The sequence below is a fragment of the Parambassis ranga genome, chromosome 19 (assembly GCF_900634625.1).
Source record: "Parambassis ranga chromosome 19, fParRan2.1, whole genome shotgun sequence".
Lineage (NCBI taxonomy): Eukaryota > Metazoa > Chordata > Actinopteri > Ambassidae > Parambassis > Parambassis ranga.
Window position 1 is genome coordinate 13,636,458 of NC_041039.1, and position 24,600 is coordinate 13,661,057.

General features: G+C 40.2%; 3 protein-coding genes across 5 annotated transcripts; 2 read left to right on the forward strand and 1 right to left on the reverse strand.

Annotated features, from left to right (window-relative positions):
• Positions 1-727: 727 nt before the first annotated feature.
• On the reverse strand, positions 728-11,077 carry arih1 (ariadne ubiquitin-conjugating enzyme E2 binding protein homolog 1 (Drosophila)). Its single transcript, XM_028431202.1, has 14 exons — positions 10,613-11,077; positions 7,630-7,697; positions 7,347-7,494; positions 7,044-7,136; positions 5,857-5,912; positions 5,037-5,103; positions 4,781-4,887; positions 4,655-4,697; positions 4,490-4,561; positions 3,962-4,092; positions 3,508-3,565; positions 3,141-3,401; positions 2,694-2,806; positions 728-2,612 (listed from the first exon to the last, which is right to left on the reverse strand). The coding sequence occupies exons 1-14, from the start codon at positions 10,898-10,900 to the stop codon at positions 2,528-2,530; spliced, it is 1,590 nt and encodes a 529-aa protein (XP_028287003.1). The 5' UTR covers positions 10,901-11,077; the 3' UTR covers positions 728-2,527.
• A 460-nt stretch (positions 11,078-11,537) lies between these two features.
• hexa (hexosaminidase A (alpha polypeptide)) lies at positions 11,538-18,392 on the forward strand. Of its 3 annotated transcripts, none has more exons than XM_028431199.1 (14): positions 11,538-11,851; positions 12,334-12,438; positions 12,544-12,609; positions 12,686-12,732; positions 12,826-12,936; positions 13,017-13,118; positions 14,902-15,034; positions 15,307-15,487; positions 15,666-15,752; positions 15,828-15,900; positions 16,296-16,470; positions 17,633-17,723; positions 17,809-17,916; positions 18,016-18,392. In XM_028431199.1, the coding sequence occupies exons 1-14, from the start codon at positions 11,593-11,595 to the stop codon at positions 18,077-18,079; spliced, it is 1,602 nt and encodes a 533-aa protein (XP_028287000.1). In that variant the 5' UTR covers positions 11,538-11,592; the 3' UTR covers positions 18,080-18,392. The 3 variants fall into 3 exon arrangements, with proteins under 3 accessions (XP_028287000.1, XP_028286999.1, XP_028287002.1); XM_028431198.1 differs by lacking the exon at positions 16,296-16,470 and adding an exon at positions 17,204-17,384; XM_028431201.1 differs by lacking the exons at positions 17,633-17,723; positions 17,809-17,916; positions 18,016-18,392 and adding an exon at positions 17,204-17,380.
• A 3,765-nt stretch (positions 18,393-22,157) lies between these two features.
• Positions 22,158-24,187, forward strand: LOC114452355 (photoreceptor-specific nuclear receptor-like). Its single transcript, XM_028431627.1, has 8 exons — positions 22,158-22,336; positions 22,494-22,638; positions 22,730-22,833; positions 22,930-23,193; positions 23,285-23,466; positions 23,549-23,774; positions 23,850-23,955; positions 24,055-24,187. Exons 1-8 carry the CDS (start codon positions 22,249-22,251, stop codon positions 24,185-24,187), a joined length of 1,248 nt encoding a protein of 415 aa, XP_028287428.1. The 5' UTR covers positions 22,158-22,248.
• Positions 24,188-24,600: the final 413 nt, after the last annotated feature.

Sequence of the window (24,600 nt, forward strand, 5' to 3'; positions counted from 1 at the left end):
GATTTCCAGAGTCAAGTCCATAACAAGAATGTTTTTCAGGGTACTGTGTCCATTTATCAATCAACCACCCATGCCAGAACAATGTTTGCAACATTTTGCACTTTAATATTTTCTCCAAAACAGACATCTAATTTTTCCCACATTTTTACACTAATAGGAAATAAAACACCCTTCTGATAGCATAAAGAAAAGATATGTAGAAAAGTATTAAAAGTTTTTGGATGTCTCAATTTAATGTGAGTAGCTGCTTCTGTTACTTCAGACGTTAAGTTGAAATGTTCATGAACTACTAGCAGACACAATGAAAACAGAGCCAGCCCTGGAGAGCACATTAGCCTAATGATCACAGCTGTAGCTGGTGTTACTGCATCACAGAAACAGCCCATCTTTTAGCCAGTCACCTTGTGTCATCATTGGTTTTTGTGACTTAAGGGAAAGAATTATTTCAAAAATGACATCATACAAAACAACCACCTGGTCTTTATCATACAAGCTGCAAGTAAATGTGGCGCAAAAGAAAAGAGCTAACATGAGTACGGAAAAATCAAAATTATTCAGAGAAAGTCACCAAATTAAATCCACGCTATTCTGGAAGACACAGCTCTGCCAAGGTCTGTAGTACACTACATTGCAAAACACACAGTGCAGAAATGCATCATGGATGTTTGGATCATTAATATGCTTGAGACCAAACCTACTCTAATGACTCACACAGTACTCCCAAAAATGAGATTTCTCATGACATTTATTCAAATAAACAATACAGTTTATAATTTGCTAGGATAAAATAAGTTTGAACACATAAGAAGCATTTGGGAGAGAATTCCCCAAAGATTGGAAATTGGGGCAAAGGATGTGTTTTTAAGATGGCTGACACTTTGGTGTCATCTTCTGACTTGCATCAGTGCCTGTATAATCATGTCCCCTCCAGTCAATCTTGATAAGACTGCCACACAGCAGAGACATGAACGAGCATTTACAAGCAGAGAGCTTGACAACCAGAGCAACCACCATTCAGAACAATGCAAAACCTGGAGGGGCACTGACATTTCAATGTTGAAACCTTAACCCATGTGCGGAAAAATACAGTCTTTAATGCAACAGCATGACGGCGTTAAAAATAAAAACAAAACAAAACACTCCTACAACCTTTAGAAGTTTGCCCTATATTCCTCATCTGCTTAAGGATCACACAAGTCCATCTGCGTCGCTTGGTTTAAAGCAATGTTCATTCTCACTGCAAGGCAAGTGATCTCTTTAAAGAAGCATGGCCACTATCGGCCACATGCCCTCCAAATATTCCCTGCAAGAGTGATGCAAATGCCTGACCCTGTTTGACAGTGATCGAGCCCAATTAGCAGCACTACAAAGCTGTGCCATCAGTACATTCTATTACCCTCTTTCAATCCCCCAAGGTGCAAGCTGAGCTTTGAGAGGGCTACCCCAAGCCACGTCAGGAAAGAGAGAAAAAAAGAAAAAAGAGTGAATGTCACTCAGTTTGGCTCTTGCAAATAATTATTAGTAATGTTTTTAAATGTTAAACACCTCTAAAAACAACTAAGAGGATGCGGCAAAAGGTTAGCATAGAGGGACACGGGGCCTGTGCAGTCTACCTTACCTTTGACCTGTAAAACATTTTCTGCTCTTGGTTTTTCTAACTCGGCTGTGCACTCACAGAGTCCTTTTACTGATTGCTTGGCAACTAAGAGAAATTCTTTCTATCAGTCCCCATTTAGAGTTACTGATAAGGTGTAACTTGTGCACTGCTCTGAAGAGACTGAGGATGATAGGATGAATGCCTTACTGCCAAACACGTCCAAACTCCCTCAGTCTATGGAAGGAGTAAACAGACTCAATCTATATGGCAAAAGTACACCTTCTTCAATATTGGTGAAGAATAAATATTTAAAAATGTCAAAATTATGCAAACGCGTGCCACTCTTGCTCTTTAACTTCCATGCATATGGACTATTTACAAATTGAAAAATACAGACTTGCTATTTTGTTCTTTAAGTTTTTTCTTCTTTTCCCCCCTGAAATGTCTTTGCCCCTTTACAATCAGCCCCATCAGCATTCAGCCACCCAGACAAGGATCTCACCACATATTGCAGACATGGCCAGGACAATTAAAGCTGTGTTGAAAACGTTTTCACACTAATGGGAAAACAAAAGTCAAAATCAAAACAGAAAAGATTCACAAGCAAAAAAACGGAGGAAAATAAGATAGTCCAGGGGAGGTATTACAATACAAGCCAGAAGGATGTATTTGTTTAAGATGAATTTTCTGCTTTCTCAAGACTCCGCTCTGTTGCTAACAATACTGTAGTACACTTTCTTTTTATTACTCTACCTTTTATTTAAATATAATTTACTTTGAAGATTTTGTTAAACAAATCCAGGAAAAATGATGCAAAAGTGGTTGGTTTGCCAAAGGAGAGGCGGCAGAAGGCCCGTGCTGCCCTGTTAAATTGCATCAGCGCTCTAGTTTGTCAAGATACTCAAGAGTCCGTTGCATTGGGACGTGTCCTCAATCCTCAATGTACTCCCACAGGTCCTTCTCGTAGCCTTCATGCACGTGCTGTAGCAGCACTCTTCGCCTGCTCTCACAGTATCTACAAGACACAAGACATTCTTTTAGAGTCCAAGAACACAAATTTAACAGAGGTGGACAGCAGTACAATTCCTTCACTGACCTGTACTTATCCTGTACTTTCTGCTTGATGTCCTGCAAAGAATCCTGGGAGATGTCCCGCTCTAGGTAGCCTGACAACACCTCAGTGGCATTTTCCAGGTCTGCCTGGTTGTTCTGGTCAACAACAAATTGATAAACAATATTATGTGCTGAGTGCATTAGTGGGGATAGGGACATCTGCTAAAAATCTCTCTTTGAGAAAGGATGGGCGCATTTCCTCCCAGTCACCACATCCAATCAAAAATCAGAGTGACTACTTTGGTCTCGAATGAGAGGACTACTTTTGCTATTGGATGGGAAAAGATAATTGGAATGAGAGCATTGTACCATAATTATTCTATCCAAGAAATAAAAATAAATCACTAGTGGAGATTGAATGTGTCTGAAAGATGATCTCTGAAAGATCATGTCAGTCATGTCATTTTCATTATCAGCTTGAAATTCATACCTCAAAAATAATGGACTGGTTGTTCTTCTTGAGGTAGAAGGCAAAGACGTAAGTGAACATGAGCGTGGAGCGGCACTGGCACAGCACATCCACAGCCTTCTTCAGAAACTGCACCTCAATCCAAGACATGTTGTGCTGCTGCATCTCCTCCATCTTCTGCTTGACCTGAGCATAGAGCTTGTGCTCAAAGCGCAGACTCTGCATGTGGTTCATGTAGCGGTTGCAGTAGAACAGGTACCTCTGCAAGGCTGCCCTAGAGCGCTGCACACAAACAATACATGTTCTTGAATGCAAAAACACTCACTGGACATAGAAAAAAACTGTATAAATAAGCAACAAATTACAAAGTATCAATATTATTTATTACCTCTTGCGCATCTCTGGCAGCCTTGGCATCATCTTCATTGTAGCGATTGCAGTTGTACCTGACAACATCAACAATGTTATATATACAGAATATTTCAACACATCATTGTATATCTGTGAAAAATAATTTGCCCAGGCTATGTTATTAACAAGAATTTAAAACTGAACTGGATGCACGGCATAGTTTTCTGAATTTGTTTCCTCATTCTCCTAGTGCCAGAACTGATGACACACTCTGGTCGGGTGGGGAAACTTCTTCAGAAAACCTCTTGGATAAAACACCTTAGAGAAATATCTCCCTACATTGAACTAGATTGTGTCTAAATATCTGTACATTGTGCGTGGAGATTGATGGAAGATTAATTTTCTCCATTTTGATTGTTGCTGTCTTAATTTGCTGTCTCCTATTACAAGGTGCTCAAAGGTGAATATAAAAACCAACTATTGTTTCTTACCAGGCCGAACCATGAGGTTCCCATGGACCCAGACAGACCCAGCAGAACTCCGCTTTACAGTTCTGGTTCCGACACACCATGTGGTTGCAGCCACCATCTTTCTCAATGGTCACATGGCATTTTGGACACTCCTATCAGGGGAGGAAATTATTATTTAATTATATATTTAAAGTACGGTAATCACCAAACACCATGTATAAAAAAGCAATATTGACAATGCTGTAGGTATTTATGAAGATGGCCTGAGGACAATGAAATGTCCTTCAAACAGATGATGTAAAGTCTAGTCAAGTCAAGTCAAAATCAGCTTTATCAATACTGCCACATGTAAAGGACATACAGAGGATCAAAATTAAGTTACCGGTACTCTCAGACCCGCAAAATAAGAATTATGAAAAAAAAACATCATAAAATGTGTATGATGAATAAAACTTTACAGTCCAAGTAAAACCTAATTTAAATTTGATCAACAAACAATAAAAAGTATTTGTACCCATTGAACAGATATAGAAGAAAACTTTTTCAGACCTTGGTATTTGCTGCAATCCAGTTTGAAGTTTCACTGTCATCATCACATTTCTTAATCCATTTTCTCAGCCACTACAGAAACAGCCACATGGACAAAAAATGTTAATCTTAAAAGAACTTTTCTAATAGGTTAAATAAATGCATTTCTAGAAGTAAAATACCCACCTTACACTTCACGGGATCGTGCCAGTTCTCTCCACAGTTGAAGCTGTAACAACAAAAACCATTTCACACTCACATTCTACTAAATAATTACACATTCACAGAGGCAAGCTAAAAGTACTTTCTTACCAAAACTGACGGCCACACTTGCACCTTACTGGCTTGGCATCTGGGTACTGGACTTTCACAACATGATGGCAGTCTGGTGCAGGGCACCACTTTAACAGTCGATTGCACTACAAATGGAAATGACAGATTTTCAGCTCCGAGTTTCACATACACAAACAAGGCCTCTACTTTGTAAAACCATACGCACGTGGCTATCAAACATACCAACACTACTATTCCAAAACACTGTGAGGATAAAAAATATGTCAAAGCTTACCTCTACAAAACTATTGGTAATTAAATGCTGGTACTTCAACTTCACTTTTGAATCTGTTATGAGACGCCTGTGAAGGGAAATTAAATCATGAATTAGCCTTTATCACACGCGTGACTTAAAATCACCAAATATTACAAATCTGCATATAAATTACCTAACGCAATATCACTAATTTGGAACAAATAAAGGTTGTTTTTTTCTTAATCTTGCAAGCAACAATGCAGAAAAAAGTTACAATACAGCATAAATAATTATGTGTTTTCTGATACAACTATTCATCAATAGATTTCATTATTATTTCGGAACCAAAAATGCAGGAATTTAACTACTAGATAAAAACACAATTGAAAAGCAGTATGGCGACATGCATTCATATGCAGGTGCATCCTAAACTGATCAGTAAACAAAACTTAGGTCTCTTACTAGGTGGTCATATTGTTGTTGAATGTAGGTTAAGACAATTACTGTCAGCTTAAGAGCGGTACAAGAGATTAGTGTACTCGCTTATGGAGGTATATTTCTTTGCACCACAAGCTGAACAGTAACATAAAAAATTCACCAAAAAAGTAATCTCATCGAGTGCATGGCACTAAGAGCCATCAGGCAACAATGCAACATTTAAATAACATTAGAGATGTAACAATTGTGTGCCCATTAGTAAAATGTAGCTGTGTGTATGTATCATATCTAATATGGCAGAATAACTAGATAATTGTTTTCTACTGTTTCCAATTACTGAATGGACTAGTTACCAATCCTGATCATTATTATCCAGCGTGTACCAACATTAAACCGATGTTACACAAAAAAACATACTCACATGACTGTGTTGTCATCAACCAAAATGTCACAGCTATGAGCAGGACAAGAAATCGTCTGAGAAGACAACACAGAAGGTGAATCATTAGTCGGGCAGCTTTCCAACACTACAGGTGCTTTCAGATACAAGCGGTTGCCATTTCCACCTGCATCATTTTTGGCATTGGCAAGGACAGAGGGCAGCTAACATGCTTTTAAATGATGTGTATGGTTGTTCTGCTTTTTGAGTTAAGCTTGTGACATACTCCAAGAGAACAGAGAAAGCTGTTCATTTTCCCGGACTGGCAAGAACAAAAACAAAGTTTGTTTCAGCCTGGATTTCTCCCACTGCACGACACGTCGCACACCAGCTTTTAGTTGATAAAAGGAGGCCATGTTTGAAGCAGAGGAGGAGGAAGATTTTTTGCTACTATTCGCAATTTTGCATGTTTGCCTAAAGATCTGATTCCTGACTGTATACCAAGCTGGTAATATTCAGGTGTAAGTGCTTGTAGCATGAGAATAGATACAATAGGTCTGGGAGATAGTATTGTTTGACCTGTATGTGTGGACCTGTGGATTTAGGGCTATTAGTTTAAAATTCTTAAAGTTCTGCTCAGACAAGGTATCGAGAACAAGCTGGGAGACCTCCCAAACCAGCGCTCTGAGAAGAAAATCTTCTCATCTTCTTGGAGTGCTGGGAGCCAGAATACGTTTCTATGTTCCTGTGGAGTATGTAACGGCCTTTAGCCACTATAGCTTGCTGGGTGACTATGACAACCACAACAGAGGTAGAAATGATAAAGAAGGTAATTTTATAGAGAAGGAAGTCATCAGAAAAATGAAGTTCTCTACCAGCAAAGAGCAAACAGATTATTAGAAACCAAAGGTACTGGAATAACATCGGGTTTTAAAATTAATCATCCAGTCTGAGACAATAAAATAGATTTATCATACAAGTTTGCCCAACTGTCTGTTGTGCCAAATTGTTAACTCCTTTTCCCATTTAAAGCTGCAATAGTATATTGAGATACATGATGACTACACAATGGTACTGAGGCTGGTAAGAATAGATTTAGCTAAAACCACCAGGGCAGCTATGTGCCCTGCTCCTGTGGATTCAAAACAGAGAACACAGTCAATGCCACTTGCTCTCTGAAGACAGCTTAATACTGGTCAGTGAGCTGTATCTTAAATCTTGAAGGATACCTGTCCCATTCCTTCCTCTATGATTTTGGTGGTCAGATAATCTCCCCAGCACTGCATGCAGAACTTGTGTCCACACTCCAGTCCAGTAAAATACTGTAAGACAGAAACATCAGGTTTGAACTGACTATAACAAATACATATTTTAGTGGTTAGTGGTATATAAAGTCAAGTCATTTTACTTGACGTTAATTTTCTGTTGATAAAGAGAATTCACAGGTTTATATCTGTATTAACAGTAATAACAGATTTCAACTAAAAACACATCCAGCCAGTGCAGGACAATGCTATTGTTATGTGACTTACCGAGTTGGGGAAGTTCAAATAGCAGATCTGACATGGCATGTCCTGTGCAGATGATCTAGTGTTGATTGGAGGACGGATCCGGGGCTTCTTACTTGGGTTAATGACATGACACTCAGAGAAAAGCTTGTCCAGATTTCCATCAAAATATCTGTATGAATTGGGGAAAAAGGAATCCGTGTTAAAAAGCATATAGACATTAGCTCTCCCAGGAATTTCTCTGCTAACATATGTAGCCAAGAAGCTAAAAACTGTAAATAAAATCAACAGAATTGTTGATTCTAACCTTTCCATAAGCTTTTCCTTATCCCAGTTGAAGTGACTGAGAAGAATGCGTGTTATTGTTGCAGGATTCTAGAGGAACAAGAAATGGTTGGTTAGAAATTTATTAGAAATCACACTCAACTACAGCTATGTTCCTATGTTTGCTGTGACATCAGGTTCAGACAACCATTTCAATGGGTTTTCAGATAAGCCTAGCAATCCACCAAAACAGTAAATGAATAGTAAATCTTAAGTGAAAATTTCAGAAAGTTGCTTTCACATCGACCAATGTATATTAGATCACAGTAAACTGAATCAATGTATGTTGGTTGGCATTACACTAAAGAAATGTTTCCCCTTTTGATATGCACAAGTTGCTAAGGAGTAGACCAGGCTGGAGTATGTTATGCATTACATAAAAGTTATACATTTGGCCAGGCTTATATCATTTTAATAGGAAAATGGTAGCAATGTATTACGTACAGCTGATCACAAATAAAATAAAAACATTTAATGAAAGGGTCCATTTCAGATCATTATGGCTTCATATGTGGATCTGGGCTGAGCTGGAAAACAATACAATATGCTAAGTGATAAACTACTAAGTTTGTGCTCTAGAGGCAAAAACAAAAAAACATTATTTTTACAAAACTACTGACACAAAAATGGAGGGACACTGAAATGTCTGTTACATCTGACAAACAAGTTCACATAATGCTGAGTTTTGCAGTATGTAGTCTGGTGTCTGAGGTGACCTTTTGTCAACCATCAATGATTGCTTTCTAATGCTGAAGAGGGAAGACTACCTCAACTTGCAAGATGGAAGATCCTTGGCCAGAAAAAAAAAAACTAGGAAGCATCCAAAAATGTTTGATAGTCTATAAAAACTCTGCATTTAAAGGATGGCATTATGCTTCATACATCCAAATATGGTGAAAATACAAACTACAAAGAAACCAATCCTTATGAGTGAAGCATCAAAACCTGCTGTTATCTTACCATGTAGCTGCATTAAAAGTAAACTGTGATGAAAATCAGATTCCCTGGCATATATTTAATTAACAGCCAATATTTGGAGAATAACTGGATATTGCGAGGTTCAGACAATGCAGTACAAACATATTTTGTCTGCATCTAAAATTCATAACAATATGCATTTTAAAAGCCCATCTACTCTTTGAGGAGCGGACTTGGACTTGTTCTCAGCTAGCACGTGACTACATAGGGGAATTGTCTATGTAGCAACATCTTTACTCCATCAGTTGTAATTATGGCTGAGAATCACTAGCTAAATCCTCACAAATAATAATACTTGTTTTAGTGGTGTGACAAGATGAGTGTATCATGATATCAGAGATTATAATATATCTGTGTAAAAGTGTAAAGACTTAAAAACAGTCAATTTCTGAATCATGGTGTACTTATTAACGGTTAGTTGAGATTCAAAGAAATGAATATGTGAATGTGCTGTCAATGTCAAAATGTTAAACAGGCAGAAACTTCAGGTGCTACAAAGTGTAGGGATTCCTGCATAAAACCATATGCAGTTAAAGTGGGATACATAACAAAACGGCGCATAACACAACAAGAAAAAAGTAGTCAGCAAATCTTAGGTTTATTAGATATAGACATCTGGAAGTAAAAGAATGACACCACAAATCCTCCCTTCCTGGAGACTATGGTTTCATTTTAATTGGTAATGTTTTGATTAGGTACCAATTCACTTTAGAGCCTATAGTTTGTAGTGCTGTCCTTAAACGCTTGAAGTTGATCTACACTGAGGAACATGGGGGGCAATATATTAAAATTGTTCCTCAAATGTAAACACAGTATCAGCCATTTTAACTTTCCTAAAGCGTAATCAGAGGCCAGGCAAAACAGTCACACCTTACATGAGAAGGCACAGTCATCTGAGAACTACACAAGAAAAGTACATTCAAGTCGATTTAACTATGCTACTGTCAGGTACTCCATACTGAAATCTTTAGGTCAGAGAACAGGTGTGTGAGCTCACTTTAAAAATGTGTTTGAAAATGAAGTAGTTGGACCTAAATTCTATTTTTTTAGGAGAATCACGATGGCAAGTGATTTTGGTTAACTGCCATGCGGCTGAACTGTTGCCACATACCTGGCTTTTCAATAGTCTTATTTTGAATTGCAGACTGTATAGGAAAACGCTGCAAGCACGGTTTAATAAATAAAAGATCTCTGTCCAAAAATCTAATCGTGACGGGTCTATGTAGACCACTTTCCATTTTAATCTGGGTCCAAATGAAGCTACGTGAATGGAAATGGAGGCCCAAGTTAACGTTAGGTTAAGAAGAAAAGCTCCGACATCTTTCCCCAGAAACTTAATCTATATGACGATTTCCCAATTATAACTTCTTCTTGTGGTCCATTTAAAGTTTTTTGGATGTCATGGTTAAAGAAACGCGAACATTAACGCAGCAAAAATAGCATGTAACTTGCTAACCAACTCGGTGGCCAAGCCTTTGGCTCCGTTAAGACATAAATGTAGCGTTACTTTAACATTTGTATAACGTCACGTTCCAATTTATCAGTTACAATACTTAAAGTTGTCGTCTATCGTGAGTTGGCACTTTGCGCAGTGGGCTTTTTCGAATAGGTAAGGCTAGGTTAGCTATCGGTTACACTTGGCTAAGTAGCAAGCAAGCTAACTAGCTAGCAAGCTAACATTAGCTTAGCAAACGTAGCTGCCAACTTCTCAATAGGGATTAGACTACTTCCTGGAACAAAACTCTGATCGAACTGTTTATAAATGTGTATGTTGAACACCGTCCACATATCTATTTCAACTTGTATACCACTGAAATGTAAATCTTCAAAATAAACAATTTTATCTTGCTTAATACTCTCACTGCCAACTTCCAGCAAGTAAACTACTCCAGCAAAGCTAACGATTAAGCTAACGTCCATGGCCTGTTTACGCTTCACCCAAGCCCGGACCCCGGTCTTTCCTGACGCTGACATACCAAAATACCTACCTGGATGACCTCGTTGACCTCCCTGATACACTCCACCATATGCTGGAGGATCTGCTCGGCAGTCAAAACCTCGAAGCGGTAGTCCTCCTCTTCTTCCTCGCCAGGACCGTGGCCACCTCCGCCAGTCTCACCGCACTCATCTCGTTCTCCACCGGCCACCACGGGATCGACCAACTCCACCTCTCCGAGCTCCAGGGTGTCGTCCTCGGGCTCCTCTTCGGCGCTGTCCTCGCTACATTCCTCCTCTTCATCGTCGTATTCATAGTTATAACCCTCGTCTGAGTCCATTCCTAGGGTGGTTATCAGCCTATGACAAGCACACCTGAAGCTCTACGGTGTGTGCTGCTGATTGCGGAACAATACGAAAACCCAAATTATCCGTGCCTGTTTTTCAGCTGCAGCGAAAATAACAACAAAACGTCGCCGCTGCTAAGCCAACAAAGAGACACAGCGTCACCAAGTGACGACGGCCTTACGTCAGATGGACCGAAGAAGATGTAAAATATATATACACGTATAACTAGCATATATTAAACTTTTGTTCTTTCGCGTGAATGTTACAAAATAACATTTTAAAAATATAAAAAAGAATATTGTATCGTAATATTAACCTGTAGCAAAGGTTAGCAGCAACTCAGAAAATACTTCCCGCTCATGAAAAAACAAACAAACTCCGTTTCCATGTAGTTCATTTATAAACGACTTTATAACCAAATAAATAAAATGTAAAACTATTGCTGCGAATTATGATGACAAATCATTTATATTAAAGAGCCAACACACAAAAACTGCACGCTCAATGCTCAGTTTTCTATATAATGATTACATTACTAATAATCATAATAATATTATCAATAGCCTTTTATATTGAAACAAACAACACCCATGTTGTGGCCCCTGTCACGTGACTGCATCCTCCCGAAGCACCTGACAGGCACAGTTTGACCATAGTGTCAGTGTGGCGGTGAATAGGCAGAGTCATGTTTATACCAGCTTACAGTCATTCTGGACGACACGTTCGTCCGAATTATAATGTGCTTCTACTAATTATCCTCCAGTTTGTCCCACGCACAGTGGAGGGAGTGTGGCCACTTCCGCAAACTTTCACCTCGTCGACGGAGCGATACCCACTGAACCCCCAGGCTTTCTACTTCGGATACGGAAGTCAGTCAGCCGTCCGGGAGGGATGTTCGGTTCTGGATGCCGCGTTCACCAGATACTTCTCTCTTATTTTCCCAGGTACGTGATGGAGAAAGAAGTATTTCATAAGTTTACTTGGTCTGAGTATGCTCTGTGTAGGCTGTATTGTGTATAAATTACCCCAAAAGTTAATAGCTTCTCTCATTCAATTCTAACAAAAGAATTAAAAGATGATTAAACTCTTTCATAAATGTAAAAAAAATGGAGAGCAAAGTGCTCCCTGTGGTTTTGTTTTGAATGTTCTGTTTGTCACGTTGGCTTTTAAAGTGGTTCAATGGGCTTTGTAGGAACAACAACTCATCAGCCAGCCAGGCCTACACACTCAAAAAAAACAAAACAAAACAAAACATAACAAACAAACTCTGTGACAATGGACAGGAGTAGCCCCATGTTTGTGTTTTCAAAAATAGAGAATAATAGCAGATTGTATCAAGGTTAAAATAAAAGTAGGCCACACATGTTCTCTGCATTTCTAAAAAAAAATGACCAATCCCATGTAATATTATTTTTGTTACCAACAGCAAATGGCATTCTGCGATTCAACCAGGCTGGACCATTTACTGTTGAAGTCAGCGTGGGCCATGATGACTGTGAGGGTTACCCAGGCGAGGACTCCTCTGAGAAATGTAAGTATAAACACACAGAGGTTCACACAGCCGGAACAGGAGTAACACATGTAAAAATCTGCAGGGTTCAGTCCATTATCTGACTTGTTCCTCTTTGTGGTCCAGACAGCCTGAGTGTCTCTGCTGGACATGCGTCTCTGAAAGCAGAAACTGTGTGGGGTGCTCTCAGAGGTGATTATAAAAAAACACATTTTCAAAAAATGTCTGTATATTATAAATCCTGACTCTATCCTCTGATTAAACGCAGGTCTGGAAACCTTCAGTCAGCTGGTGTATCAAGATGACTCTGGCTCTGTAAGTTTTCCAAATGCTCAAACTCACTAGGCCTTTCAAGTTACCCCATCTTGTTTGGTGCTTGATTAATGCCTGTGATTTTTCTCTCTGCAGTATTTTGTGAATAAGACGGAGATTGAGGACTTCCCTCGGTTTCAGTTCAGGGGAATTCTGCTGGACACTTCACGTCACTATTTACCGGTGCAGGCCATTTTGAAAACTCTGGTAATGATCAGAACTTAAGCCCCGATTGTTTCATTGATCACATTTTTCATCCCAGATGTTTTTATTCTGTTTCTTGTCAGGATGCAATGGCCTACAGTAAGTTCAATGTGTTCCACTGGCACATTGTTGACGACCCATCGTTCCCTTATCAAAGCTGGACTTTTCCAGACCTTTCAAGTAAGGTATGAACGTACACTCAACAAAAATATAAACGCAACACTTTTGTTTTTGCTCCCATGTTTCATGAGATGGACTTGAAGATCTAAACTTCATTCCAGATACACAATATTACCATTCCTCTCAAACATTGTTCACAAATCTGTCTAAATGTGTGATAGTGAGCACTTCTGCTTTGCTGAGATAATCCATCCCACCTCACAGGTGTGCCACATCAAGATGCTGATCTGACATCATGATTAGTGCACAGGTGTACCTTAAACTGCCCACAATAAAAGGCCACCCTGAAATGTGCATTTTGTTTCTGCTTTATTGGCGGTCTGGGGACTCAGAACCAGTCAGTATCTGGTGTGACCACCATTTGCCTCATGCAGTGCAACACATCTTCTTCGCATAGAGTTTATCAGATTGTCTATTGTGGCCTGTGGAATGTTGGTCCACTCCTCTTCAATGGCTGTGCGAAGTTGCTGGATATTAGTGGGAACTGGTGCACGCTGTCGTATACGCCGGTCAAGCACATCCCAAACATGTTCAATGGGTGACATGTCCGGTGAGTATGCTGGCCATGCAAGAACTGGGACATTTTCAGCTTCCAAGAATTGTGTACAGATCCTTGCAACATGGGGCCGTGCATTATCTTGCTGAAACATGAGGTGATGTTCATGGATGTATGGCACAACAATGGGCCTCAGGATCTCATCACGGTATCTCTGTGCATTCAAAATGCCATCAATAAAATGCACCTGTGTTCTTCGTCCATAACAGATGCCTGCCCATACCATGACCCCACCACCACCATGGGCCACTCGATCCACAACATTGACATCAGCAAAGCGCTCACCCACACGACGCCACACACGCTGTCTGCCATCTGCCCTGAACAATGTAAACCGAGATTCATCCGTGAAGAGAACACCTCTCCAATGTGCTAGACGCCATCGAATGTGAGCATTTGCCCACTCAAGTCTGTTACGGCGACGATCTGGAGTCAGGTTAAGACCCCGATGAGGACGACGAGCATGCAGTTGAGCTTCCCTGAGACGGTTTCTGACAGTTTGTGCAGAAATTGTTTGGTTATGCAAACCAATTGTTTCAGCAGCTGTCTGAGTGGCTGGTCTCAGACGATCTCGGAGGTGAACCTGCTGGATGTGGAGGTCCTGGGCTGGTGTGGTTACTCGTGGTCTGCGGTTGTGAGGCCGGTTGGATGTACTTCCATATTCTCTGAAACGCCTTTGGAGACGGCTTATGGTGGAGAAATGAACATTCAATGCACGAGCAACAGATCTGGTTGACATTCCTGCTGTCAGCATGCCAATTGCACGCTCCCTCAATGCTTGTGGCATCTGTGGCATTTTGCTGTGAGACAAAACTGCACATTTCAGGGTGGCCTTTTATTGTGGGCAGTTTGAGGTACACCTGTGCACTAATCATGATGTCAGATCAGCATCTTGATGTGGCACACCTGTGAGGTGGGATGGATTATCTCAGCAAAGCAGAAGTGCTCACTAGCACACATTTAGACAGATTTGTGAACAATGTTTGAGAGGAATGGTAATATTGTGTATCTGGAATGAAGTTTAGATCTTCAAGTCCATCTCATGAAACATGGGAGCAAAAACAAAAGTGTTGCGTTTATATTTTTGTTGAGTGTAAATATGTCTTCTCATGTGATGTATGCCCGTATGAGCTTAGAGATTTCAGTACTGCATGTGGAGTTATGAGTTACAGTAGGAAAGTGTGCTGAAAAGTAGCATCCACCCTGACCACAGGCTTCTGGCTCTGATTCAGGGGGCTTTCCATCCTGTGACTCACATCTACACACAGTCAGATGTGAGAAGGGTGATCTCACATGCCAGGATGCGAGGAATAAGGGTGCTTCCTGAGTTTGATTCACCAGGCCACACTGCTTCTTGGGGAAAAGGTAACACTGTTCTTGAGCAATAGTTACAGAAAACAGTTTCACAAATTATTATTTTGGTATCTTGATTTTAGCACTTTGGAAGGATGCCTAGTTTTGCTCAAAGGGAGTAGTTCCTGCCAAAGTGCAAGTTTATACCATAAATGGTCAAGTCACGTGTACTGTACTAAAGTTTGACTCACTTCTACCCAACAAATGTCTGCACGTAGCAGACAATAAAACAATGCATTTCCAAGAAAAGATGATGTAACAGATGAATCTTTTTTATGTCCCAGGACAGTCCAACCTGCTGACTCCTTGCTACAAAGGGAGCACTCCTACAGGGACTTTTGGGCCTGTTAATCCAGCACTACCCTCTACCTACCACTTCATGATGAAGTTGTTTAAGGAAGTCTCATCAGTGTTTCCCGACTCTTATATTCACCTAGGAGGGGATGAGGTGAACTTTTCCTGCTGGTAGGCTGAAATGTGTCAAATGATTTAAGTTCCTGTTAATTGTTTCAGTGATTTCCTCATTTTTTGTGTGAGGTCTAACACAGCTGTTTTGACCCATTTGATTTTCTCACTTCCATAAAAAAAACCCCAAAAACATCAGCGTAATTAAATATAGATAAACGACTGCTTTTACCTGCAGGAAATCCAACCCTGATGTCCGAGCATTCATGCATAAGATGGGCTTTGGAGTAGATTTCACCAAACTGGAGGCATTCTACATGGAAAGGTAAGTTGGAAGGAGAACATACCACACAGAGAAATATACCAACCCCCACATTAACTTACTCTGCTGTATTTCTAGTATTGTGAACATCACTTCAGCTCTCAACAAGACATCCATTGTGTGGCAGGATGTTTTTGACTACCATGAACGGGTAAGTCATCTCCAACAAATAACACACAAGTATTATGTTATGCTATGATGATTAGAAATACTATGCAGTAACTGATACAGATTTTACATATTAACAAAGTTTTTAGTTGTGTTTAGTTGTTTTAGACACACACATATAAAACATGTTAGACATAAGGATGCAGTTTCTGCCCCTGTGCTCAATACAAGCTAGCAGTTTTTACATTCAAACACACATTAGCTTATGATGGCTAAAATTAGAATGAACAACAGTGTCATCCACATACCCCGTCTATCACATGCATCTGTTTAGATAAAAATATATCTTTAATCTCAGCAGCTTTAGTCACTGGAACCAACAGGCATCTCTCACACCACCAGTTCATGTGACTGACCTTCTGAAGCCTTGTGTTGCAGCGCAGGTTTCTGTCAGTGGTGGAGGTGTGGAAAGCAGGCTGTTACCTGTGCGAAGTACGAAAAGTGGCTAAAGCCGGGCTCAGAATAATTCTGGCTGCTCCATGGTATCTGGATCAGCCAGGACCCACGCACAACTGGGCCCGCTACTACACTGTGTGGCCTCTCGCCTTCAAGGGTTAGAAGAAACCTGTGTGCTGTGGCTGTTTGAAGTCATACTAACAGTCGTGTTTTTGTGTTTAATAATAATCATTTACAGAAAAGAAAATTAAGTGAGCAAAATAGTGTACTTATTGCTCACCACTAGGTGGCAGTAAACACTACGTTTATGTGTCAGTGTTACCAGCAGTTCAGTGTCTGAATTCCTTTCCTGTCTTTGGTTAGAACACCATCATGTACACATGCTCCAAGCTGGCAATGATGTGGTTAAATGAGTTTTACCTAATTAACAGCCCTGGAAAGATTATGCCTTTGCAGCAGAGGAAGCAGTGCCAGGACTCTGCTGAAGCTGAGCTTGATGCTTTCCCAGATAGCAAATGTATTCCTGCCCACATGTATCACTTTCATCTGGACCACATACCACAAGGAATGATGGCCTAAGGGCAGTCCACTGCTTCCTGCCAAATGTTGGCCACATGTGGACTGCTCAGACTGCTCATTAACCATCATTCTGATTTTGTGGTATGTGTGCCAGATGATTAAATCTAATATCTAGGTTGCCCCATAAGAGCCGTACAAATTCTGTGCCCTGCAAAAAATGGCCTTTGTTGATTAAAGCTCATCAAGTAGTTAATTTAACTTTAATATTAAATACACAATGTAAAAAGATGAATCTGTACTAGGATTCTGAAAATTCAGTGGAAATGTCCAACAGTGGGGGAAGACAGCATGTTGTTTTTCACTCTGCTCAGATTCCAAAGGACACAGTGCTGCACATCTGGAAGGGCGTCCCTGCTAGTTATTATGATGAGCTCAGTAAGATCACCAAAGCTGGCAAGAGGGTCGTACTGGCTGCACCTTGGTACATCAACCACATTTCCTATGGCCAGGACTGGCGCAACTACTACACTGTGCTGCCAACAAACTTTTCTGGTGTGTGCAAGTAACATCATATACACTGATAGAACCTGGCTGGGGCAGGATGTGGTTCTTATCCGGTGATGGGGAGCCACTTGTGGAGATTACCAATCAGAGAGAACCATTTAAACAATGATTTGCTCAACTGTCTCTTGAAGTGGTGTGATAAATTTGAAGTGATGATTCTGATTAGTAAATATTGATTACAGTTACAATTCAGCAAAGTTCATGTTATTAAAGCAAACATATTTTTATCCTCTCAGGTACTGAGGAACAGAAGAAGCTGGTGATTGGAGGTGAAGTCTGCATGTGGGGGGAATATGTAGATGCCACCAATCTCAGCCCACGTCTTTGGTATGTCTTTCTAAAAAAACAGCTGTGATAATATGTGCAACAGTGATATCATAAGTTTATTTAATATAGTCACATTGAATCGCAGGCCAAGAGCAAGTGCTGCTGCAGAGAGACTGTGGAGTGATGAAAAGCAGACTTCCAGTGTTGAAAAGGCATCTCCGCGCCTGATGGACTTTCGCTGCAAGCTGCTAAGGTACTTTCCCTTTTTCCTATGTGGGCCTGCAGAGAGTTTAGTTCTGGCTCAAACAATAAAATCAAAACATTCTCATATTGTCTGTCATGTAAATTTTAGGCGTGGCATCCAGGCAGAACCTCTCGATGTTGGACACTGCCAACATGAGTATCAAGGTATTTGAAGATGCTGGATGGATTGACTTCTGATGAATCACGCTCATATATATCATGTGTGATGTAAAATCTTCAATGATTATATATTTTTCTAAAGTTTTCAGTATGTACTTAAATGCTTTCTCAGGGACATTTTTTAATTACCAGTGTTTTCCTTTTTTATTTTCTATTTTCTATCTGAATGAGCACTTTTTTATTATTACATTTGCAAAACGGACACACAACATACACAAAAGAGTACACTTTCAGTTAAACAGGGTCACTTGTCCTGTAGCTTGCACTCTTGGACTAAAATTTAATAAAATATTGTTGTGCAGACTATTTTAGAGTAATGTCTTATTTATTTAAAATAAAAGACACACATAAAAGAACACACTATTATATTGTTTAGTTTGAGTCAAGGTCAGGATTTTAGTAAAAGATACTGAAACAAAGGAAATCAACAATAACAGATCTAATTGCTGTAAGTGGAATATAACATGTGAAGCTGTAAATGTTCCATTCTGTCACACAGCCTCCATGACTCAGATCTGAACAGCTACATTGGTTGTTAACTACACAAAGGGTGTTTGTCTCCCCCTCGAGACTAATCAGGGCTCAACAGTTTTTCTATTAACTGTTAAACTTACTGTCTCTCTGTAAATACAGTTAAGCATGTTCAGCCTTAGGATCATTGACATATGTCTCTGAATCAGTGCTTGGCTCTAATCATTATTAGTCTTATGAGAACACTACCCACGAATCTTAGAATACGGGTTCTCCCTATTGCCTATACTATATATGAATGTATCTAATAATCAATTCACTGCTAATCAATGTCAAAACAATTGATTGTTCTCCTTTGGTTAAAGAACCTCAGCTTTTCATTCAGCAGACAAATAAGCTTCTTGAATCCCTTGTCAGCAGTATGAAGGAGGCCTCACTTCACCTGTTGAGGTGAGCTGACATGACTTTGATATGGACTGAGACAACTGATTTTCACATTGTGTGGATTACAGTAATGGCAGCAGATGGCAAGGCGGGGCAATCCCTGGCCACTGTTGTGCTGACACCTCAATCCTTCTACTTCATCTGATTTGGGGACTGCAGGAAATGCTGAACTGAACATAACAAAGCTTAACCAATCAAGCTTGGGTTCCCATTCTCTCCACTGAGAATCAAGAAGCTTCCACTGTTAAGAGTGCAGGAATATGATCATCAATTTGTTGATGTCCTAATTGTGTCTGCTTTACAATGTGGTAAAGCTAGAATTAGAATTTTCAATTCATATCTCATGGTCGAAAACTTAATAGATATTTTGGTATGATGCATTTTATGCTCAAGCAACCTTAACTCTACACAGAGGGGCAACAACTTAAAAAGTTAATCTCACTCTTTGACAATAGCTGACATTCAAAGAGATTATATCAAAAAGCTGCTTAGACTGGTGCAAAGATGTGTGAACTAGCATTCAAGGACATCCACTGAAGGACAATAAAAGTGTATCTCATACATGTGCTTGTGTACCCCATGTTTAATGCACTATAGCCGACCTCAGTGAAAAATACATATTCGCTTTCCACATTCAATAAAATATATTGTTTAATATATAACAACCAGTTATATATAACTAACAACAACAGTAACAGTAAAATAGTAAAGTTAGTAAAATATACTAACCGCAGACTGGGTAGAGCAATCCTCGCCCTTTGTACACCTGAAAAATGACCCGTGCACAAACAGCTGATCTGTTTGATCTGACGTTCCACTGATCCGGGATTTTATCGGTGACGTGTGCACCTGCAGGGATCTGTCATCATAAAGTTTCCACTAAATACATAATCACCCAGATGGCTCATGGCGGATGGCAGCACATAACGGTCACAACAGCCAGAAAGGTGGTAAGTGAAGGAACATGACACTTTTCCCTGAGTGCAAAACCTAAAAGCAGTATTTGCTGATGCCAGTAGCATTTTGGCCATGATTGGAGCTGTGCTCAAAAATAGACAGTGCAGGTTTAAAAAACAGATATGGGACCTCAGCATCTATGAAGTGGCACCAACACATTCATGATCACAAGAATCAGTTTGAAACCAAGCATTCCACAAAGATGATCACATTACATGTGAAGTTCCCCTTTACTAGTGTGGAGAACAGAATAATCGGCTTCCTCTGACCTGTGAGTAACACCTGTGTTACATAATCTGATATGGGAGTCCAGATTACCAACCTCAGCAATGCTTAGGTCAGTATAAACGTGTATTTCAGGCTTATGAGTCAGTTAAGAGGTCGATCTGTGGGTACATTTATACCCTACAGCTACTAAATGAATAGTGTTTTAGTAATAATGAGTGATTCATGATACCTCGTAGTTCACTCCACAAACCTTCACTATGACCTATACGTACTGCTCTCTCTTACCTGTCTGGATTCAAATAAATAATAAATAAATATACTGTAATCAAACGATAGAATAAAGCCAGCATAGCAAACACAGAATGCTCTTTCCTAACATTTCTAAAAGGAGTGAATGTGATATCATTAGGGTGATCACATTATGCTACGTACATCAGCTAAATGCAACTTTAGCATGTACACAAATACGTTTATTTACATTGATCACTTTTTTGTCCTCTTTCCAGGATTACAAAACTGATTTAAGTTCTGGGGTTAAATGAGCAACAGCCGCAGGTATCCTGCCCCCCAGCTTGCAATCCATTTATACACTGGTTTAAATCAACAGAGAACCCTCTGTTTTCAAAAGTAAAACGACCCCCTCAAATCAAGAGTGACTTAATAAGGATTACAGACACGATCAAAGTGGAATGAGCAGACATCAGTTTCTCTAGTGTCTAGTGTTTTTTTTTTTTACTTTTGACCTAATTAAAAACATGGGATCAACTTTGTGTAATACTACATTCAAATACCAAAGAAAAAAGAGAAGGAGGGAAAACTTAATATTTTTACAGTACATTGCATTTGGGTCACTGATTGGGCAGACTTCAGGAAGCAGCCACCATATGGCAGCTGGAATTAAGGGTCAACTTGTTGCTGCTCTTTCAATCTCTGCGCTAATTGTTTTTCTTCTCATCACCCTCTTTCTGTGAACCCCCCTCCACACAGACCACATTTCATGGAGGGTTAAGCTACTTTGCTGATTCGGGGGTGGCTGTGTTCTCCTGAAGCCATTAGTGTCATTGACAGGGCCAATATGGCATAGGGGGGATGGGAAAGGGGGGGGGGGTGTCTTAACTGTGGTGTCAGACAACCCTGTTAACCTGCTAACCTAAAGAACATATGTGAACAAAGAGGGAGACAAATAACAAATACAACAAATAGTCTTGTCTCATCTAAGTATATTAGTATAATCAGATATTGACTGTCAAAACAGCTAACCTCTAAAACCAGTGAGTGCTGAGTAGCATCCTGTAGTTTCTTATCCCATCTCAAATAGTTGTTGCTCATACATTTCACCTTTACTTCCTTCCCTGATAATGTTTATAGTTATTACTATAAAGAATAATATTTATTGACATTCCTTTCTAACAGTAAATAAAGTCATATATTGTGCATTTTACACAAGGTAGTGTAACACTACAAAATGATACTTGCATTAAGGAGAAAAGTGATTGTGAAGTATAACAAAGGCAACAGTGAGATGATGATTTGAGATTCTACAGAATAAATTGACATCAAAATAAGATGGTAACTGTTGGTAAGAAAAGAGTAATGGGAATACTGAAACCACCATGGGTCCATGTTGTATGTAGTTGGGGTCGTAAGTGGTGTGACTGATTGATTTACCCTTATAGACAGTAAAGATTAAGAGGATGACAAATCAGCATTTGCTTACACAGCGCCTGATGCTAATCTCCTTGTCTTCCTCCAGAAAGCCTCCAGACGACTCAAGCTCTCACACTCATTCTAGCGGAGCGAAAGACAGAAGAAGACAAGTTGTGACTCCACTGACCCTCGAAAATACATCAGAAACAGCCAGACCAAGGACATCAGCACTGGATCCAGATCAATAAGCATCCAACAGTCAATCTTTATGGATCTTTGAAGAATGCAAACTGATAGAGAAAACTACAAGTTTTATATGTTTTGCGTCATGTGATTTTAACACGCTGATCCAGGATAACACAGAAAACACCTGAAGAGGAATACCTCATCTCCATATCCAAAAGCTGAACCCAAAATGGAAAACCACATGATCAAAATGAACATGTACTCATCGGACAGCTCCAATGACTTCACACAGCAGAGCACAGATGGAACTCGAGCAGGTGAGCCTGATTGTCACGACACACAAGACTTACAATGGATTTTCTGTACAATATCAGGCTAATGATTCAGTTCAACACAGTGACTTTATTTATGGCTTAATAAACTAAGGCTGATGCTTGTCTAAAAGTTTTTATTTAACCTATTTGGCCTCTACAGAGAAAAGTCCACGGAACGCACTCGGTCAAAGCCTGTTGTGTAAAGTGTGCTCTGATTCAAGCAGTGGTAAACACTATGGCATATATGCCTGCAATGGCTGCAGCGGCTTCTTCAAACGGAGTGTGAGACGAAGACTGATCTACAGGTGAGGAAGAAGTGCACCGGACTTACTGCAATGTATCTCATTTTACAATGCAAAATATCAAGAGTAACAGTTTTCTTTGTTAATATGACAGGTGCCAGGCTGGAACTGGGAGGTGTCCTGTCGACAAGGCTCATCGGAACCAGTGCCAAGCTTGTCGACTGAAGAAGTGTCTTCAAGCTGGCATGAACAAAGATGGTGAGTCGACTTCATAGATTATGGAATGTGTGTACATGTCATTTCTGTCATAATACAAACTGGTACTCCAGTTATTCACATTCCTCCCTTTGGCAGCTGTGCAGAATGAGCGGCAGCCTCGAAGCACAGCTCACGTCAGTCTAGACTCCATAAAAGTGGACTCTAACAAGGAGCACATGGCCACCACGCAGGACCTCAGCTCGTCTGACAGCTACTCTTCAGTCATGTGTAGACCTCTGGTCACCTCATCTGTCGCCACATCAGCCACCATACAGCCCTGCAGCAACCCTAGAAACAACCACCGCTTCATGGTCAGCCTGCTGACTGCTGAGACATGTGCAAAACTGGAGCCCGAGGATGGTAAGATCACACAGGGGATCATTATGTTGGGAAAAAAACCTGTTTTGAACTGTAATGTGTCAACTTTTGGCTCTGTTTTACTAATGTGCAGTGGAGGAGAATATTGATGTGACAACGAATGATTCAGAGAGGGATCGCTCTCCATCTGACTGCCATGTGTCTCCATACACCTGTTCAGAAAGTGTGTACGAGACAGCCGCACGACTCCTCTTCATGTCAGTCAAATGGGCAAAAAACCTGCCTGTGTTTGCTCACCTGCCATTTCGAGACCAGGTGAGCTTAAATGTTTAATTAATTGTACATCTTACAGAATTCCTACATGAGCCTGGTGTCACATAATTTTTACCATCCTCAGGTGATTCTTCTTGAAGAAGCTTGGAGTGAAATGTTCCTCTTGTGTGCCATCCAGTGGTCTCTGCCCACGGATAGCTGTCCTCTTTTGTCTCTGCCGGAGCAGTGCAAGACCAGCGTTCCCACAGCTGACCTGCAGATCCTGGAAGAGGTCTTCAGTCGCTTCAAGGCCCTGGCTGTTGACCCCACTGAGTTTGCCTGCCTGAAGGCCATTGTGCTGTTCAAGCCCGGTAAGGAATTATTGACTCAGCAGTGCTGGTTATTTATTGATTGGTGGATGTGTGAAGTTTGACTCCCCTTTACAGAGACACGCAGCCTAAAAGACCCAGAGCAGGTGGAGAATCTGCAGGACCAGTCACAGGTGTTGTTGGCTCAGCACATCCATACAGTATACCCGAGCCAAAGTGCCAGGTAAGCAGGTATTCTTCTGTAACAGAACACAAAATATGGTGTGGGAAGTTTGCTCCCAACAGATATTGCATTTATTCTTCTTTGCTCCTATCCAACAAGGTTTGGGAGGTTGTTACTTCTGCTGCCATCCCTCCACTTTGTGAGTTCAGAGAAAATAGAGCAGCTGTTCTTTCACAGAACCATTGGAAGCATCCCCATGGAGAAGCTGCTGTGTGACATGTTCAAAAATTAAACCACAAACAACAAAGAGAAGCTGCCCAACATGTAGCTGCTGCTGGTAATGGACATGCTCTGCAACACCAAGGCACCTGAATAGATCAAAGCCATTGCAATGCTGAGCTCTGCTTTTCTTACTATGGCAGTTAAAATGTCTATGAAGAAGATTTATGTCATTTTAAATGCAATGTTTTTTTTTGTTTACAATATTGTTAAAGTAAATATTATTATACTGTTAACCACAGACCAAAAAAGATAGCATACTATATTGATGAGAAAAGCTTTTTTTAATACAGTACAGCTAATTTACGTATGTGTGTTTGTATTTGTTCTTAATAAATATTGAAATTTTCTATGTCTTATTTTTCTAAGTCTAATATTGGGTAATTTCCTCCCCCTTTCTTTTGATCAACAGAAACAGAAAATATA

Excerpts from the sequence above, each read along its gene's own strand:
- arih1 (XM_028431202.1), bottom strand. The coding sequence starts at position 10,900 with ATGGACTCAGACGAGGGTTATAACTATGAATACGACGATGAAGAGGAG. Across the intron at positions 7,698-10,612 it reads AGGTCAACGAGGTCATCCAG|AATCCTGCAACAATAACACG; the intron begins GTAGGTATTTTG and ends TTGTTCCTCTAG. Across the intron at positions 2,807-3,140 it reads ACCAGTCCATTATTTTTGAG|AACAACCAGGCAGACCTGGA; the intron begins GTATGAATTTCA and ends GTTGTTGACCAG.
- hexa (XM_028431198.1), top strand. The coding sequence starts at position 11,593 with ATGTTTATACCAGCTTACAGTCATTCTGGACGACACGTTCGTCCGAAT. Across the intron at positions 12,439-12,543 it reads CGAGGACTCCTCTGAGAAAT|ACAGCCTGAGTGTCTCTGCT; the intron begins GTAAGTATAAAC and ends TTTGTGGTCCAG. Across the intron at positions 15,901-17,203 it reads TTTTTGACTACCATGAACGG|ATTCCAAAGGACACAGTGCT; the intron begins GTAAGTCATCTC and ends CACTCTGCTCAG.
- LOC114452355 (XM_028431627.1), top strand. The coding sequence starts at position 22,249 with ATGGAAAACCACATGATCAAAATGAACATGTACTCATCGGACAGCTCC. Across the intron at positions 22,337-22,493 it reads CACAGATGGAACTCGAGCAG|AGAAAAGTCCACGGAACGCA; the intron begins GTGAGCCTGATT and ends TGGCCTCTACAG. Across the intron at positions 23,194-23,284 it reads AAAACTGGAGCCCGAGGATG|TGGAGGAGAATATTGATGTG; the intron begins GTAAGATCACAC and ends ACTAATGTGCAG.